The sequence below is a fragment of the Anopheles coluzzii genome, chromosome 2 (assembly GCF_943734685.1).
Source record: "Anopheles coluzzii chromosome 2, AcolN3, whole genome shotgun sequence".
Classification (NCBI taxonomy): Eukaryota; Metazoa; Arthropoda; class Insecta; order Diptera; family Culicidae; genus Anopheles; species Anopheles coluzzii.
Genome location: NC_064670.1, coordinates 125454458 through 125473916, shown reverse-complemented (window position 1 = coordinate 125473916; position 19459 = coordinate 125454458). Strand labels below are relative to the sequence as shown.

General features: G+C 49.7%; 1 protein-coding gene across 1 annotated transcript; it reads left to right on the top strand.

The window, feature by feature from the left end:
- Positions 1-935: 935 nt before the first annotated feature.
- Positions 936-12311, top strand: LOC120948646 (PDZ domain-containing protein GIPC3). The gene is made up of 6 exons (XM_040365227.2): positions 936-1206; positions 2934-3650; positions 10187-10417; positions 10535-10789; positions 10889-10978; positions 11069-12311. The coding sequence occupies exons 2-6, from the start codon at positions 3351-3353 to the stop codon at positions 11219-11221; spliced, it is 1029 nt and encodes a 342-aa protein (XP_040221161.1). The 5' UTR covers positions 936-1206; positions 2934-3350; the 3' UTR covers positions 11222-12311.
- The last annotated feature ends 7148 nt before the right edge of the window (positions 12312-19459 follow it).

Sequence of the window (19459 nt, the reverse complement as noted above, 5' to 3'; positions counted from 1 at the left end):
GCAGGCCATTTACAGAACACCGACATCCGGCAGGGGGTAAAGAGAAACAATGGACGTTCGTTTTGGGGTCTCACCCATCGTAGATGGTAAGATCGAAGCTGATCGCACGCAGCGTTTTGGCTAGTGCCGCTCTGACGGCGATCATTCCTACGCATCGCGGTTCCGTTCGGGTAGTGGAACCATATTTCACCATTGCTAACAGTTCCGGCAGCGAACAGCAGCATCTTTGGCAGAACCCATACTACTTAGAGCACGTTGAAGGTCGTTCGTTTCACGGCTGATTGCAGTGAAAGGTATGCAGATATCGAGCGAGTCGTGTATAACAACGATTTGCCTAGCTGAAGGTATGTATGTGTGACTCAGGGTGAAGGGAAGCCGATTTACGAGAAGAGAGATGTAGAGAGTGATGAGAAGAAACGGCTCCAACGAACGATGTGCGCGAGATAGTCTCCAAAAGGGAAGCCGTCTTCGAAGAGTCGCCGATAACGGTAAACGGAAGCAAAAGGGGAAGGCACAGGCACTTTGAGGGGGGCAGAAAAAACGGGCACGGACGGTCGAAAGTAAAGGTCGGATAGCTATCGTATGCTCTCGCTCTTTTGCCTTCGAGCTTACTTAGTACGAACAAGAGCGCAAAGGGGGGCCGCCGATGTAACTGATCGTCGAGTCAGCGTATTTGTCAGCCTTTCTCAACCCGTTACACCGACACATTCGCTTGTTAGTTTTTAATAAAGAAATGAATAAATGTATGTATATAAATTCGACTGAACAGCTATCAAGAAGAGTTTTTCCTTTGCTTCGTACAACGACGTACACGGTATTAGACACAGTGAGGCCATCGATTGCCAAAACGGAACTGGTTGAGAAACACTGGCTCGTACTTCCACATTTTACTCCCACCCGTGCGCTGGAGAACCCGGATCGGCTCGTACATTTTCATTTACAAAGTCGACGGCAAACGGTGAGCATCGCATTTCTCTCTCTCTCTGCTGCTCTCTTCAGTTGGTTGCTGATCACGGTGCACGCTGCTGCTCACGTGAGACAGAGAAGCCCCAAGTGCATTTTCAGGGGGCAAACTCATTGGCCTGTTGCCCGTAGGAAACGGAGCTGAAAGCTTAAAGAAGGCATACCAGAGCCACAGTAACAGTGGAAGCGTAGACGTCAAGACGGTGTGTGGTACGGAACACTGTGGTTAGATTTTGTTCCCAGGTGCGTGTGCATGTTTCCCCCTTATCGTGTGTGTATGTATGCGAGTGTTTGTATATGTGTGTGTGCGTGCTTCAAATGCTTTTCCCCCACTACGCGTTCCGGTGCGCACGTAGCTTAGCGAGCAACAGCAGCAGCAGAAGCTGGTGGGAAAAACAAGCGGCAGCGGGTGCGCACGGTCAGCCAGTGTAACAACCCTCGTGCAGGCAGGCAGCCAGGTAGCCCGGCGGTTTTGCCACCTAACCCCATTCTTCTGCCGTTGCCGTTGTAACGGTTCATAGCGTTCGCCGAAGCGAGAAAGCCTACGTGAGGGAAAGAGATATAGAGAGCGCTCGCGAGAGAGTGAGAGAGAGGGTGAGTGAGAGCCTGGAGCAACCCTCGACGAAGGTCGGTAGTAGTAGGCACCGTCGTCCGTTAGTCGATTCGTCGCGCGGAAAACTCACGCTCACCTGACAGTTGGAAAACGACGCGTGGAAAACGGAGCTCGCGTGCTTTTCGGTCCCGACGGCAGCCAGCCAGCGTCCACGTACGCAAACAGTCCGGGGACGGCAACAGTCACAGTGGTGTTGATCGATCCGATATCGCGGTCTAGTGTGTCTGTGTGTGTGTGTGTGGTACTGCGGCAACCTCGTTCTCACATCTTTCCCACATCTAGTGTTCATTGTCATTGTCGTGCTGTCAAACCCCTTGTTGTTGTGGTTGTTGTTGTTGACAGGGGTAAATTAAAAAGAAATCTCACACCCTCACGCATCCCGGAGACAGTTTGTGTTCCCGCCCCCTGTGCAGCACCATTCCATGTGGGCAAAGTATAGTTTCTGGCCGTTTTCGATCGCTGGTACGTTGGTGGTTTGTTATCTGTGCCTGTGGTATTGTTTTTTTTTTTATTTGCCTTTATCGGCATGCGCGAGTCGGACGCATCGGTTCGGAAGGAAGAGGAGGAGGAGAAGGGAGCTGGTCGCCCTCTTCGGTGTGTGTAAAGTGTCACAGCAGCAGCGTGTATGGTCGTTTCGGTGCACCCCCTTAGTTTCCCCTTTAGGGGCCTTTCATTGTGTACAGAGAGTGGCTAGGGCTTATCAGCGACTAGAATACGGTGGGGGTTGAGGGCGCCCGATAAGAAAGAAGTCTCCTCCATCTCCATCAAGACTAGAGAAAGAGAGAGAGTGTGCGTGTGAGTGGTTAGAGTTAGTGTATCCTACTCGATCGTAGTAACCACAGGTCGGGAAAGCGCCCTCTGTGTTAAGGTTCGCGCAAAAGCGGTGGAAATTGTGCGCTTTCCTTGAACTGTGAACGTGGTGCCGTTGCGTGCTATTGCGTGCATAGTTTAACTAGTTTTAGTGAACCAAAACACACATACACACATCGGTTTGTACACATTAGTTGGTGTTGGCGCTACTGCGCAAGAAAGCAACAAACTGCGACACACCTGCGTTTACTGCTGTGGCAAATATTGACCGAACCAAACGCAAATTGTTGTTCTTGTTTGCAGAAGCGATTTCGCATAGATATTTTGTTCATATACTTAAGCTGATGTTGTGTGCGTGTGTTTCTATGTGTGTGTGTTTATTTGTGTATGATATCATCAGTATCAGTATTGCCGAGTGCTCTACAATCTTTTCTATATCTTTTCTTTTTTCTCTTTTTTAATTATACTCCCAATTTCCTTCATTCCTTTACCCTTCGATCCCCAATTCCCACGCCACTACTGATAATGGGACTTCCCACTGACACAGCTAACACCTTCAAAACTCGCCCCCCCTCCCGTGCCATTAACTACTATTTTTGGTTGACAAAAAAACAACACATTCCCCGGACAACTGCATAGAAGCAGCATTCTAACTTCTCCTTACCTCTTCAGTCTAATCCTCTCTCTCCCCATACTGGGCTAGAGACGTGTGTCTGTGTGTGCGTGTGTGTTTAATAGAGTTGATAGAGTTTTCCGGGTTCCCGGTGTCCCTTCAACGATACAAAATTCAAATTCCTATCCCCCAAACCCCAACCTCCTCTCCCTATTCTAACCCGTGTTCAAAGCGTGTTGTACAGAAGTGCCTGTGTAGAGCGCGTGTGGCCCTTCAGCCCGGCAATTCTAAAATCCAAACACCCCCCTTACCACTGATCATCGCCGACCGACCAACCGATCGACCGCCACGATGCCGTTGTTCAATAAGAAAAGCACCAAAATATCCAATCCTTCGCCACCGATGACCAAGGACCCGCATGCGTACCACGATAACAACAACTACAAAAACCCTCCGATCCCAACAGCGCCCACGATCCACCACGACAGCATGAGCAACGGTGGCCACGGCGAGTCGACCGTCACCAAGCCGCAGCTGGTGTTCAACTGCCAGTTGGCCCACGGCAGCCCGACCGGCTTCATTACCGGGTTCGCGAGCGTCAAGGAGCTGTACCAGAAGATTGCCGAATGTTACGATTTCCCGATGGATGAGGTAAGTGAGCTTTGAGGTGGAATGTTGGATGTGCTGTCATGCTAGCACGGGGCTTATTAGCAACATTATCTTATCTTGCGCCCATCCGACGAGGTGATTCGCCCAGTGCGAATTACCTTTGTTCTGCGTCACTGGGCGATGTCACACTGGAGCTTAGCACACTCGAGATACCACCACACACCAAACGGCACTTGAGTGGTTGTCGCGGAACGGCCGCAGGCAATCGATAATAATGAGCCATATTAGTCCCGGGTCGTGTAAAGATGTACCGGAAAGGAACGATCCACTTGGGGGTGGGAAAGATCGCTTTAAAGAGTGTTTAAATGTGGCAGCGCGATTATCGGGGATGTTGTAGGTTAGCTTACATCTACCGTTTCTTTAGATAGGCCCAAACAAATACGACCGATCGCACGATGATCGAATAAAAATGAATAAATGATCGTTTAAAATGCAAATGGAAATGCATTGTTAAACTAAATTAAAACCCACCGTTTCGTATTATTGGCATTTACAAGGTTTCGGGGGCTCTGACACAGTTGGAAGCTCATCGTTGAACGCATCCTAATTGACCCTCGGCGCACACGCGGGCCATAAATTCCACGGGATTATTTTATTTCCTTCCTCCCAAAATCCAATTGCTGGACCTGAACCACGGAACACCTAACGTTTTGTGGAAGGTTGTTGTTGTTGTTGTTCATGCGCGCTGGAATTGCATAACGGCATTCCCCGTGGCCGTGGAGCATTATTGCCGGTACACCACCACTACGCGGCCCTCGGTGTGTGTTTATGCAGTGTTACGATGGTTTTTCGGGGCCTCCTTTGGAAAATGCCGGAAGCTCCGTGGAAAGTTCGGTTAATCGAGCAGCGATTGCGTTCGTTCGTGTGCTCGCGTTGCTATAAAACCCAAATTATTGAGCCCGTAACCATTCCGGAGGAACCATTGCGGCAGTCAAGTACAGTCGGGTGTCGGGTGACTTTTGGTATAAAAAGTTTACCCTTAAATGCAATAAATCTGGACGCAAATGGGTGCGATCGATTCCCATCGCCCAAGGTGTGAACAACAAGTCCCGCAAATTCTCACCGTATATGAGGGGAGGGCTCCCCTTTCCCTCCCCCCCTCCTAAAAGTGGGTTGGCCGGGGCAGCAAGAAATTTGGAAAATCGAAAAAGAAAAGACTTAAAGATACATCTCGATTCCCCGTTGGGAATCCAAAATTGGGTCAATATATGAGCCGAACCCGGCATTTCGTCGGTGGGCATTTTGGGCTGCTTATGCCCCCTTCCTATCTGCACCGCACTCGCCGTCTGCCATACTGCGATTAGGACCCTACCACACACAAGCGCACCTTCCCCCCCCTCTCTCTGTCTCCCCAGCGGAGTGGAGGCGCGTGGCCAGCCAGCAACCTGTTTCGAGCAAACGTTTTCTTCTTCTCCTCTGTTCGGTGCTGCTTAGGTAGGGGATTCGCTAAATTGAGGCCACAGGTTGTGCATCATTAGCGGGTTTGAAAAGGCAGAGAAGAAGAAGAACAATAAAGAACCGCAGATCTTAACGCGTTCGAATCGATCTTAAGGAGGCTCTCTCCTCTCTCTTCGGGTTCGGATTGAACAGAAGGTCTCCAGCCAGCCACTTTAATTGTATAAAGGCGCTCCGATTGCACGTGAGATGAGCGCCCGTTGCTTGACCGACATTCTTCCGACCGAGTGTGTGTGGTTGAACCATTATTATGACAGCTTTTAATTTGTGCCCAGTGGCCGACCACTGTAAGGGAATTGAAACAGTTCGGCAGGTGGGTTTTTTGATGTACGTGATCTACCGAAGCACGTAAACGCCATTCTTTACACCTTCATCGCATCGCGTCCATATTTCATTATATAGCACGATAGCATGCATTTCCCTCCCAACAAAAGAGGAAAACAAACGGAACGACTTTGAATGCATTTTGGAATGAGGGGGGGAGTGCCCCGGTGCGATCGAGCCAATGCCGGTAGTTGCGACGTCGGTGCAACAATGCGGAACGTGTGAATTAAATCGCAAACATCGTTAAAACGCACCTAAGCAGTGGAAAATGCATCATTTCCCTGCTGGCAAAGGGGAATGCTAAAAAGGGGTTTGCAAAGGGTTTGTTCCTGTGCAGGGGAGAACAATGGCTAAGCAAGATGTTAGCAGAAGCTGATGTTTGGTGGTGTAACTTTCGTTGTAATGAGTTGTTAGCTCTAATCTGGTGCGAGAGATAAGTCTACATAGATTCGCTTTCGGTGCGATAAGCAGTCTCGAACACACTGTCCTGTCTTGGCCTGAGGTGAAAGTCCAACCGATCTCCGATCTCGATGCCGTCCAGTGCCGTTTTAAACAGATAATTGACGATGAATTCGTTGCAAAGCTGCAATGCACAGAAGACTGCGCTGCGAAGGAGCAGCGAAGGAGCAGCGAAGTTCAGCTAAATAGGCTTTCGATCGTTAGCGTTTGATTGCAGATTCAATCAGCCAGCCCGCTCGAATGAAAAGGATCGAGGATAAATAGATAGGCAAGTGGATAAAAATGGTAAATAACTTCCCGCTAGCTCCATGTGTGTGTGTGTGTGTGTTTGTGTGTGTTTGTGTCCATATCTGATGCATCTGCGAAAGGTGAAATGGACGAAAGATAAATAGAAACAGGGTGGGGGAGCCAGAAAACTGTAGGAAAAGTGTCCCGAGCTGAGACGAGTTTTCTGTTTCCAGTTTTCGCTTCCAGTTCCACCTCGCCAGTCGTTGTCTTGTTTGGCGCGTTCCACACACACACACAGACTCCAAAACTGTCCAAGCGGTTTCGTGTTTCGTTAGACTGCAACAAAGTGACAGGGGCAGAGAGGGGGACACAACCAGCAGCTCTGGTAGAAATTTGTGCCCGGAGTGAAATTAGCAAAGTGGCTCCGGAACCACCCGTCCCCGAAGAGTCTAACGACTTTCTCCTCCGGAGTCCGGAAGACAACTCGGGAGAAGAGAAGCAAGACCGAACAACACTGGATCGGTTTCGTGTACTCGGATCGAAATTGTAAGTGATCGCCTTTGTGATCGGTCGGTTTAAAGGTAGTGGAGGAACCATTATGGAGGAACATGTTTGCTAAAGAGGTGTATGTTTGAATTGAGATTCTGCCCGCTGTTTCTCTCTTATTAGAGCGTGGAATAGGATTAGCGCAACCCCTCAGCAACGTCCGAAACTAGACTAGAACCAGTTACAGCGCTAAACCGGGTTTGCGACGCGGGAGCGACCCCAAAATAAGAGACCCCATCCAAAGCCATGTTCAAATGCAACTCCTCCGTCCGTCCGTCTGTGTGTGCAGCAAGTAGTTTGTTACCGTTATAGTTGGGCCCGTTCGAGCGATTAGACTCGTAGCCGTGTGGTTTTGCTTTCTTGCGCGTAGAGTGTAGTGCAAGAGGGCAAACATCGGGTCCTCGCGAACGTGCCTACGACAGCATGAAGAGAGGCAAAACACTTTGCCATCACCAAACAATGCGTGGGGATTGCGCATTTGCATACACTGCAGGCGGGTGTGTTCGACGAGTGTGTGTGTGGTGCCATTGAAGTGCACGTGCACCATTTTACTGGGATGAGAGATAGACGCGGGGCTTATCTATTGACGTGCCTTTGTTTGTTTGACGGATCTTTCGCGCAATCTGGTCCGTAGATATAAACGCTAAATTTAATTACCAAAAGCACATGCACACACACACAAAGGTTCACAAACACATGAAGCTCGATAGTTGGGCGACAACAACGGCGTGTGAAAGGTTGCACATCTTTGATGTTTTTTTTAGCTTGTTTGTTGCTTTTCACTGGCAAGGTCTCGTCGTCGCCGTTCGGTTCAATTCAATTAGAAAGTAACTTCATACTACTGCTAACTGCAACCGCAGCTCTAGCACCACCCGAACGGCCCTCGGTTCACACACCTCGATGAGGGGCGATGAGGGGCGATTGGTCAGCCGGTGTGGCGGTTTTTGCACCCATGGAACCGTCCACCATGTGTGGGGCTTCGCTGAAAATATGTCTGCGTGTAGGTTTTGGGTTTGTGCTTCTACTCTTCTTTCACCTCCTCGCTTCACCGCAGCGAGGAAAGCTAACTAAATAATGAGCAAATAATGCTTCCAACATAAAGCTAATTAAGAATATGTGCAGCAAGGGGGAATGGGGGGGGGGGAGGGGACACATGCTGATGTCTATCTCAGCTTAGAAGATCGAGGTTTTGTGGTGCTTTGTGATCAACTTAAATGATAAACTAGGAAACAGTGTGCAATAAAACCCCCTGTGCATTATGCATTATGCACCCTGCAATGGGCTGAGTGGTAAGGGAATTGTTCCGTTTATGGTATTTGGATAGCGCTCGTTACAGATTTCTGATAATCAAACACACCATAAAGACGAACCCCAATCTAATTGATTGTTCATTCAGATGCAAGAGAAGAAGACCCCTTTGCAACAGACGAAGGTGTAAACGTACGACCAATAATAAACTACGCCTAAAGCCACCTCGTCCCCCCCCCCCCCCCCACACGGGACAAGGAATCACGCTCTGTTTGGCACGGTCTGACCTGACCTGAGCCTGAATGTCGCGCTCGAATCTCTCACTACGGAAAGCCCTCGAACGGTCGGACACAACAGCGGTGATTGCAACAACCTGCGCTCCGCCTAGGTTGGTTCCGCCCAGTTGGAGCCACTTCCGCTTACTCAACACACACACCAATGAAGCTGTATGAGGTGGGGTTTGGAGCTGGGATGAAAATGGGGAGGGGGGGGTGGAAGGTATTTAATTTGTGGTGGACAGAGCCGCGAAGTTCAACGCACGCGTCCGAAATCAATCCAAACCGACCGGCTGGTCAACGGCTGCGAGCAACGAGATAGATGGATGATCATGATGATGAGGATGATCGTGCGGATGGTTGTGGATGGAATTTAGGGGTGGAAAACTTTCCAGACCGATCATCGATCGTGTGTGTGTGTGTGTGTGTGTGTGTGTTTGGTGCGATGAAAGTGCATCGAAACGTAACGCAATGTGCAGCGCCACCGAAAGTCGTGTGACCGGTGACCGGTTGTGTGTGTGTTTTTTGTTTTAACCACTGGAAAGTTTAGCGCTATTGGGTACGCTTCTCTGCACCGCGCTGTTGGCATGTCAAGGTTAAATATTGCGTTTTATTGATAAGCTACCAAGAAGACAGTGGGTCAGGAAAGGTATTGACAACTCTCGATCGAATGATCTTTTCGTATGATGGTTGCTGTTTGAGAAGATCGTTTTGAGTGCCAACACACGTGCCAACCGAGAGCAGTCTATGTAGTGTTCCATCATTACGATCATACCTGAGTAAGCCTAATTTAAACACGCTAAGTGGGATTGGGATTGATTGACTTGTGACGAAATACGTTCGCAAATTAGCTGCCTTTCCTTGTTACCCCATGGATGATGAGTGGGAAAAACAATCTATAACAGCACCCTTACCACCCGAACGGATCGTTCGATCGATACATAGGGTTACATATTCTCAAACAACTCACCGCCGCACATGCCACCACAGAGCCGCGTAAAGTCCGATCCGATCCGTAATTTACAGCAAAACAAAAGCACAAATCCACGAAAAGCCTATTAGAGTATGGGCGTGTGTAACAAAAGGGAAGCCAGAGAGAGAGAGGGGATGATGGAGATGGAACTGCTCAAAATTGGAAGGAAAGCCAAAACGGCAACGGACGAGGAAATTCCCAACCACCACCACCACCACCACCAGCAGCAGAGAGGAGGTCAGTGGAAAATAATGTCGGCCAATTCGTCGGCCAGGCGAAGAAGATGGCACTAGTGATGAATTTTCATCTGTCCGCCGCCCCCCGCTCCCACCTCCAGCACCAAATAATAATAATAGTAATAAAAATTGCGCTGCTCACGTCAGCGCGTTTTGGGGGAGGGCGTGGAGTGGAGTATTGGGCCGATGGCGCCACGTGCGGAGGCTGGGAGAGGAAAGAGTGGAGGAAAGAGAAAACAATAGCAAAAAACAAGACACTGCTTCAAAATTTCTTGTTGTGTTGCGGAGCTGTTGGCCGTTTGTTGGACCAATGGGTCAAATTTCCCTCCCCAGCCATTCCCCCTTCACCGTCGCTCCACCGGCGTCACTTTACCTACCCTTCCGCGAGATGCGCGAGAAGATGATGATGATGGCCGCGAGAGCGGCCTAGTATAGTCGATGATCCTCACTTTTCTCGAGGGTGCCTCAGTATGCACGAGCATCACACAGAGCATGAAGCACCAAACTGCAGTCGTTGCCACGGTGTGGATCTTTCGAGACACGTTTTTGGTTTGGTTTTGCGGGCGTTTTGAGTGATTTGAGTGAGGCTGCTAAATTCTGCTGGTGCTTTTGATAGTTTTGCAAAAAAAACAAGATCGATAGTAAGTGGAGAGTGAGGGAGCGGGATTGCTCCCCAGCGGCGCTCGAGTGACGTGGCTCGATCGTGACGATCAGTAGCTTTATGATAGTTTTCAACGAATTCAAACACCACTCCGATTTCCTCCTTCGTTTCAGATTCTGTTCTGCACGCTGAACTCGCACAAAGTCGACATGAGCAACCTGCTGGGCGGCCAGATCGGGCTGAACGATTTCATCTTCGCACACAAAAAGGGCCGCCCGAAGGAGGTGGAGATCGTCAAGTCGGAGGATGCGCTCGGTCTAACGATCACGGACAACGGTGCGGGTTACGCGTTCATCAAGCGCATCAAAAGTGGCAGCGTTATCGATCGGATCCCTCACATACAGGTAGTGTGATTGGTGGTGATGTGTGGTCACCAACCGTGTGAAACCTGAGCCTGCGAAACACGCTTGTGTACGACGCTCTCTTACGCTTCCATGCGCTTCCATTGGTTCGAATTCCAGATTGGCGATCACATCGAGAAGCTGGACGGGATCAATGTGGTGGGAAAGCGACACTACGAGGTGGCCCGCATGCTGAAGGACATTCCCACCGGCTCCACGTTTACCATCCGCCTGGTGGAACCGATGAAGAGTGGCTTCCAGGGCATTGCACCGCGCAAGGGTACGGCCGGCAGCAAGCCGGGCAAGCAGGGGTACGGCAGTGGCAAGGAGACGCTGCGGTTTAAGGCCAATGGAAATGCAGCCATCGAGGATGAGGTATGCACCCAATGTCGCGCACACCCATGCATATATGTAACAAGCAATAGATCGTCAATATTAACTCTCTTTCTCTCTTTTCCCTCCCGAATGTTTCAGCACGATGATGCTACGCAATGTGGAATTGATGCCATTAACTCACTGCTCGACTCCTTCATGGGAATCAACGATAGTGAGCTAGCCACGCAAGTGAGTAGAGCCGCGTCCAAAAAAAAAGCTTTTTTCGTTACAAACATGATGTAATGGAGCTGTGTTGTGACGCTTCTTCTTGCCTTACAGATCTGGGAACTAGGTAACAATAAAATCAACTCAATGGACTTTGCGGAAGCGATCGATGCATCGGACCTGGAGGCATTCGGCTTTACTGACGATTTCATCATCGAGCTGTGGGGCGCCATCACGGACGCACGCCACGGACGATACAAAAGATAGAGGCGGAAGATAGAGGAAGTGTCGGCGCACCGGAAGTGTCGACCGTGTGAACGGGGAAGGATATGTCCTGGCTTGAGCTGATACTACGAGCATTTACACGTGGAAACGAAGGCAGCAATCGATTGGACGAGAGGCGCTCATGAAATGTGATGTGTTTTAAACTACTACTACTACTACTACTACTTATTAATATGACTATAACTACCAATACTATGACCTACCATCATTAGAATACGTTTACAACGGAGTGGTTTATAACGTCGAAGGGTTCGCTTCGAAGCCCTTCCAAACGGTATTCGGATAGATAGTCGACAGAGATCAGCGTGTGCAAGATAGAAAGAGAGAGACAGAGAGAGAGACTCGTGATAGAGAGAAACGGTGTAGTAAGCGATACCGCTACACACCGCCTGATTCGACACGCCGACAAGTGTGACCGAAGCATTCCCAATACGTTCCACTATTTAAGGGCTCCCCAGGTCCCCTCCTATTAGGTAGATTGGATAAGGTTTCAAAAATTACGACCCACACAAGTACCGCAAACATTCCCCCTTCCTTTCGCGTCATATAAACATCCCACAAAACCCATCCAATGTTCTCCCTGCATTGAAGGTGGGATACTACTGCGAAACCACACAACGAACCCCTTATCTTGCCCCGTTTTGCTTATTGCAAGTGGTGTGGTGTTACGAACGAAGAAGAAGCAGCAGCAGTGTTAGTGTTTTAAAAGTCTGTAAAATGTTGTAAAAAAGTGCTTTGTTAGGAAATGTGCAACGAAATTGGGCGTGCGCGCAAGCAGAGACGGCGCGATGCGCACGATTCGCGCATGACGCGTGGCCGGTTTTGTTTTTGGTTTGTTTTTCCTGTTATTTTTTTCGCTAGTAGGGATAATGAGGAACTAGGAAGGGCAAATACACACAGACACACAGACACATATACAGGTAAAACAGGTAGGGAACAGATTGTACTCTCTCTCGCATGATAAGCGTTGGAGTGAAGGAACAAAACAAGAAGTATTTTAGCAAAGCAAATCCATATGCAATCGTGAAGGAATGCAAATAAATATTTAATCATAAGGTGATACAAAAAACAACTATTTTTGTGTTAAAATGAGTCATTTTTGTATTTGTTTTTTTATTGAAAAAACAAAAAGACGATTATGATGACAGTTTAATACGCTTCATACCCTTTGTCTTTACATGGTACGTATAGATTTTGGTGTTATACAACGTGTCGCACGCCACTGTTTCGGATGATTCATTTGCTTGTTGTTATATATAAAGCCAAATTTCTTGCTTCATTGTTGCAAATTTATGATAAAAACCGTGCTCCATTCACATACTGTCTTCCTTCGCTGCTAAAATCCACTGTGAATCAACAAAAGCTTCCGTAACAAAAGCTCCACAACAGCAAGCGGAGCTTTCCGAGTTGCATGCAACCCCTTTCCCACTTGCACGTTACTATGGCGATCGCATGCAAGAAATGCAATTTAAATCTTTCTTCCGCTTTGTACACATTTCCTTTTTCTATGTTTAAACGCATAAACTGGCCATACGGGATATTGTTATAAAATTGTGAACGGACACACCGGCACAATCATGCACACAGCGCTACACACACACACATCAGTAATTAAACTTACCATGTACGCGTATGCTTTCAGATGTCGGTAGAAAGCATTTGCATCGCGGCTACACTCATTTTAAACGGTCGAAATTAATTTCCCCTTCAATGTTTTTGGAATGTTTTTTTCGTTTGGTTTCTCTTAAACTTGCATAACCCCCGATTATACACAACAGCCTAGCGTTGATAGTGTTTTGCTTTGCTTAACTTGCTGACAAACTGTGCTCTTTTTCGCTTTCTCTTCCTGCAACCGACAACAAACTGCCCATGTACAACACACAATTAACGGCTCCAAATAAAATGTGCTCCGTAAGTGCGACGAAAGGCGAAACATCACATTAACCCGGGTTCCTCCAAGAAAAAAAATGGAGAAAACAAACGCGTCGATCGCATCGGAATCTGACCTTTAATTACTTCCGTCCGGTGGTGCTGGTTGATGGTGGCGCATGAGATCTGATAACCTCGCGCAACCCCGAGTGCACGACCCTTTCACCCGATGATCTCGGGCGTCCTTCATGCCCCATCCCTTTTGCTTCAAGTGCTTGGGTGCGTGTGTGTGTGTGTCCTTATACGATCATAAATGCCCCCAACGGACATCGAACATTTCATGGACAGGACGGGTGTGTGTGAACTTGAAAATCACCAAACAAGCAATAATGCGCTTCTGGCCACCCGTTGCACCCTGTCTGCGGGGCCGGCATTCAGGACGTGTTCAGTACTTGCAAACACACACACACAAACACACACCCCAACATGAAGCGCACCACGCCCGACCCACTGACGAGCGTGAAGATCGTGCCCGGGCCACCAGCCATTGTGCGTGTGTGCCGTGCCTTACCGAACTTCGTGCACTTTGCAACCGAATCGCGACGACGGCCAGAGTCCTTCGCCGGCAGGGAAGGTCGGGGAAAAGTTTCGAAATTGTTGTTGTTGACGTACGCGCAGTTGTTGATTAAAAATTCAATCACCTCTCGTGCCATGTCTTGTCCGTCCGTCCGATCGCACGCCCGCCATCGTCTTCGATGTTGTACAAATTCGACCGACAAATCGGCAAAAAGGGGGAGTGACATTTACACCGCCAAATGGCTCTCCCTCGGAAGAACTGTACACACCGCATCGTCTCCCTCTCCCAAACGACCCAAACCACTCGCGATCATTAATATTCAATTGTTGCTGTTTGTACAATTATGAGCGGCACCAAGGACGGCGACTACGGCGACTATCCGCAGCACGGTGACGGCACGGGATGGACATACTGGTCGCGCTACCGGGGGCTAGAATGTTCCAACCTCACCTTCGGCCACTGTTTTCTTCGACCGTTCGGTGAATCACCCCTGAGTACGTCACGTTGTACGCAAAAAAGGGGGACACCCCCTGACGGAAAGAAAGTGGGAGTGGAAGATCAGGTGGCAAAAGCGATCGCGATCGCTTCACAAGTGCGCGCCAGAGTGCTTAGAGTGTGCCCGATTGCATAAACGCTTCTGCGGCACTGGCTGCAGAACAAACTGTGCATCGACCCCCGCGCTGGAGAGGCGAACCGAACCCCAAAACCCCCCAAAAACAAGGAACCGTTTTGCCGTTCGTGTAGGATGGGAAAGCAATTCGAGTCGTTTCCTCCAGTCCTCATCCTTCTACTCCTGCCACTGCTCCCATGTCTCCCAGATCATGTTGGCTCCATGTCTGCCCTCCTCCCGTGCACAAAAACCCGGGGCCGCAACCCCAGAAGAGGTGGCGTAATTTATTTACATAACTTTTACGGTCAACGCTAAGGAACCGCAGCCAGCAGCGCCCAACTGACCGACCAACCGAGTCGAGCCTCCGTGAAGAGGTCCTCCCTTCCCTTCCCTCCCCTTCCCCCTACAGCCAGGCATTCTTAAGAGAGAAAGAGGAGCGCTCCCAGCTTCGGTACCCTTTCGGGAGTGGCTTTGAATTGAAACATAACACGCTGCAGCAGTGGCCACCCCGCCGGTGTGGCGCACGACGATGTGGCTATTTTTACCGCAACCACACACACACACACACGTGGGACGCCATTTGATTAGTGGTAAATTTATGGCACACCGATCGCTGCTGCTGCTGCTGCAACCCGGGCTAATTTTAACCGGCCGCCTTTATTTTGCTAATGCATCATAAAAATAACGACGCCCCGACGAGGGGAGAGAATGTGCTGTGAAAGAAAAGGGAAGGATTATGATAGACTGCGAGCACACAGATTCAATTAACCAATAAAGAATAACCCTTCGATGGGAAAAGGGAACGAGAACGAACGCGCTGCCCGGAAATGAGTCCTTCAGTGGAGCGAAAAGGCTTCGATCGTTAAGAAATCTTCCCACTTTCGTTGGAGCTTCCCGCAAAGCTCGCTCGAAACTCGTTTCATCTTCGCACTCCGCTCTAAACGTAACAAATCACCCGTTACTTAATCGAAGCTTCTTCCAACCACCGAAAACAATACACGTAACTGGCATCGGTGGATCGCGAACCTCTCTCGCGAACTCATCAAGCCGTGCCGGGTTTGCCAGGATAAACCCAGGGCCAGCACAACACAGGTGTGACAGCTAGAGCTTGACTTCCTGCTTTTGCTCGACAGCTTCCCTCCTCGCGGGTGATAAATGGGTTAAATATGGAGGCTCCCCGGAGGGCGACTTAATATGATAATTACGTTACGAAGGGCAGCATCCTTGGCCTCCCCCCCCCCCCCCTTCCTTTTGTCCCGGAAGCGCAAGGCCGACAAGCAGCATCGTCGTTAGGTTCCCTTGTTTATCTTGTGTCAAGCAGCAGCGCCGCAGCAACCGTGCTTTCTCTCACGTGCGATCATCGATCTCGCGAGCCATTTGTTATGGGCAAAACGATCGTCACACACACACACACACACATTATCACATTAATGAAATAAAATTAAACCATCCAAATGGCCCAAATTGAGCGGATCAAGATCGTCACGCTTTGTAATCCGTGCCCACCGACACCATAAGGCACGAAATTATCGCACTGCAGCGAATGGCTCCTGGCCGCCAAGCCTCATATAATCCACCACACGCTGCGGCGCGTTCTTCTTCATTCGATCGTCGATCACCACTCTCGTGCATTGCGACACCCGAAGGGTTAAAAAATCGATGGAAGGGATGTGCCTTCACGGTGGGCAAGGAAGGGTGGTGGGGTCTGGGGATGCTTTTCTATTGCAGATTGTTATGCTTTTTTTCCTTTCCTTTCGTTGCCCTCTTCTACTACACTACTGCGGGCTTTCTGCTGGCTTTGGCGTACGATTCGCGACCATTCGCCACGACAGGGACTGGAGGAGATGGAGTTTACGGGGCGCTCGAACGCAGTCGCAGAGTGAGTGAGATTATGTCACGAGACTCAATCTCTCACTCGCCTCAAGTGCAGCCTCAGCCGGCTTCTCACCTGGGCGTTCTCTCGCTCTCTCTCTCTCTCTCTCTCTCTCTCTCTCTCTCTCTCTCTCTCTCTCTCTCTCTCTCTCTCTCTCTCTCACCGCCATCGGCCTGTCAGCCAGCCAGCCAGCCAGCAGTGCCTGCTTTCTTCTCGAGGCCCGATCGAAGCCACCCGTCACGTGGTTACGATGGTTACGCGAGACCCAGCCCATGGTTTTTCCTTTCAGGCAGATCGAAATCTTGCTCGGAGTTGGTGTTACTCCGCTCTGCCGTCCCGCTACGTTTCACAGCAACTTTACAAAAGCAAACAAACTCCATTGTGTAATTGTGTGGAAAAAAGGAGAGCTCCAGAAAGACTTAAGCTAAGCCAGAATTTTAGGAACCACTCGGATAGAAGGGAGAAGGTAAGTAGTAATGGCCGTTAATATTAATCGAACAACCACCAAAAATGCATGAAATGAGTGGAGCACGTGCAGAAACGCGCGTACTCAGTTCGTTTGGCGCATTTCATAATGAGTGGGGTGCGCATTCCACTCGGTGCGGAAAGCATCCGCGGTGCTCCCTCGCCAAAGCCTACTGTGCTGGAATGCGAGAGTGAAGTTAACTCGATGAGACGATGGGACGGACACAGCGCAATCGCGATCGATTTGATGTTGGTTCGGAAAACAAAACAAACGGCCTCCGATGGACCGGTTGACCCCGGCAAACGATGTCTACTGGCCAACTGTTTTGATGCCGGTGACCTCACACATGACATGATAACCCGGTGGGGGTCGGTAAACCCATATGGGTCACAGGAGCCCACAACAAAACCACTGGCGCCGTACGCGTCGGGTTAAATGAGGTCAACGGCGCCACACGCTCCCGTCATTCCCGCCCATTCCAAAAACAAGTCAAGCCGGTCCAGTTTGGGGAGCACCCCGGGGGCAGCGAACATTGGGAGAACGGAGAATCTTTGGGAAAGGTTAGTGACGCCGGCATCGACCAATCCCGGCCCTCTTCCACACACAATCTGTTTGCTTTTTGTGCTTCAATCTGTCCTCTACCTATCCGTACTTTTGTTTTTACTTTCGCTTCTCCGCACCTGTGCACCTTTACCCCACACACACACCTTCTCTCCCCTTGTGTCGTGCTTGACGAAATGGCGAGCAGGAGAATGGTGTTGAAAAGATACCGTCGACCATAATTCAATTACAACTTACGCCGGGGCCGGGGGTGAATTCGATTGAGAGAGAGAGGAGGGGCAGGGTGGGGAGGGGAAAAGGCAAAAAGGCAAACGTCCAAACAGTGGCGCTGTGGCGGTTGCAACCGAATGCACCAGCCAACAGTGTGGACTCTGGCAGCATAATTCAACACTTCACCACGACAACGATCCGGTTCGAACTGGCTCACAGAAGTCGAGTGTCGAGATTCCGATAGATCCATTCGTCCTTGCCTACGTTTAAAACTGGGTGAGAAGGAGGGGGGGGGGGAGGGGGCAGGGTTGCTTTTTTTCATCCCACTCGTACTTGCCTTTCAGTGCGGATTGTTTGTGCGAGTGTGTGTGCCCTGGACCTTCAGTTGCTGGTGTTGTTGTTTACTGAAAAGTGCATTGCGCCGTTTTTTTTTAAATATCGAAAGTGCAACAAGAAGCAGGAATTGTTCTTTGCTGCATTCGACTTCTTTTTTTCATTGCTCCCGCACACCTGGAGCCTGTTTTGTTTTGACTTTTTAAGTGTGTACGTGTGTGTGTTCCATTTCGAGATTGAAAGTCACCCCTAATGGGATTTGTGGCAAATGGCAAGAAGAGAAGCATTACTTAAAAAAGTGAGCAAAGAAATGAAAACTTTGCAGCAAGAATTAACTGGGTGGGGAGGAAACAGCGCCAATTAACCTGACCCCACAACCCTCCAACGAGCGAGATTGAGGTCCACCAACAGAGATTGAAGTGAAGGTAGCTGAGAATACCTAACTCGACCGCACTAAAGCCGTGCGCACTCGCTGTCGAGGCTTTCCCGCGTACCCCCGCGTTGCGTTTGCATTTGCGCGTTGATCTCTAGAACGGCTGCGTATACGCTCCCGCCTCATGCGCTCATTTGTGCACGCTGCCGGCCTACTATGTGTACGACCTTCAGCCGGGGTTCAGCTCAAGTTCACCCGTTAAATGAGTCGACGACGCGCGTAGTGCTTAGTGGCGCTAAATGAGGGACAGAGTAAAGTTCTTATAGTATAATCTCATAATTGCATCATCGAAACGAAGGTGCACACTGAGACAGGACCCCCCCCCCCCCCTCTAATGTGTTGTGTGAGATGGCCGGTCTTGGTCTTCCGTCACCTCATTTCTATCCTTTCGATGAAAAGGCTCTCCATTAGCAGAGGGGAGTGGAGTGTGGATGTCGGGGACAGGCAATCAGCGGGATACTTGAAATCCACACACCGTCATTAGCCGATGACGCTGGTGGTTTATGTTTCCGCAAGCGACATAAAAAGCGTGTTTTTCCCTGTTCCTTTTCGAAGGAAACAAAACACAACGGGGCGCGGATAAAACCGGTCGAAGATGTTGCAACTGATCAAATATTCTAACCTTTCGGGGTTTAAAATTAAATTATTCCCAAGACGTGTTGTTCCCGCAACGACGCATTCCAGAAGAAGGTGCTGGAAGCGTTTTGGTAAAAAAACAGCTCGCGTCGACACGATTGAGAAGTTCTTGGGCAACGTGGAAGATGTTACCGACATTCTCCGATGGGCAGGATTTCTCCACCTTCTATTGGCACAGAGCTGCCACCCTTCCACCTTCACCCCTTTTCACCCGTCTGTTAATTCTGCTCTCGATTCCGTTTCCTTGCGTTTCGTTGCATTGAAATAAAGAAAGCACTCTAATTGCGATCGCCACTATAAGGAAAGAGAGCGTCTATGCACACGGCTGCAATAAAGGCATACAGTGTAGAAAAAAACAGACTGGCAACAATACAAGGGTAGCGGTAGAAATAGAACCGAGGCCAACAAAAAAGGCACTGCCAGCCGCCAGGCGGAATGGCGCGTGGAAACATTTAGCCGGGCTTTCCATCAACCGCGTCTGACCTCGATGGAAAGTGTATTGGGCGGGTGGGCGCGCGCGAACGCGTGTGTGCATGGCGTACACAGCCAGACTTAAGTTAGTAGACGCCAGCTGAATGGCCCGGCCCTCGGCCCCCTCGATCCGCCTGTACCTTTCCACACGCGGGCCGGCGCAAACGTGTGCCGCAAGCCA

Bases quoted from the DNA above. Each gene is read 5' to 3' on its own strand.
- LOC120948646 (XM_040365227.2), top strand. From the start codon at position 3,351: ATGCCGTTGTTCAATAAGAAAAGCACCAAAATATCCAATCCTTCGCCA. The intron at 10,790-10,888 runs GTATGCACCCAA...CGAATGTTTCAG, and splicing joins ATGCAGCCATCGAGGATGAG to CACGATGATGCTACGCAATG. The intron at 10,979-11,068 runs GTGAGTAGAGCC...CTTGCCTTACAG, and splicing joins ATAGTGAGCTAGCCACGCAA to ATCTGGGAACTAGGTAACAA.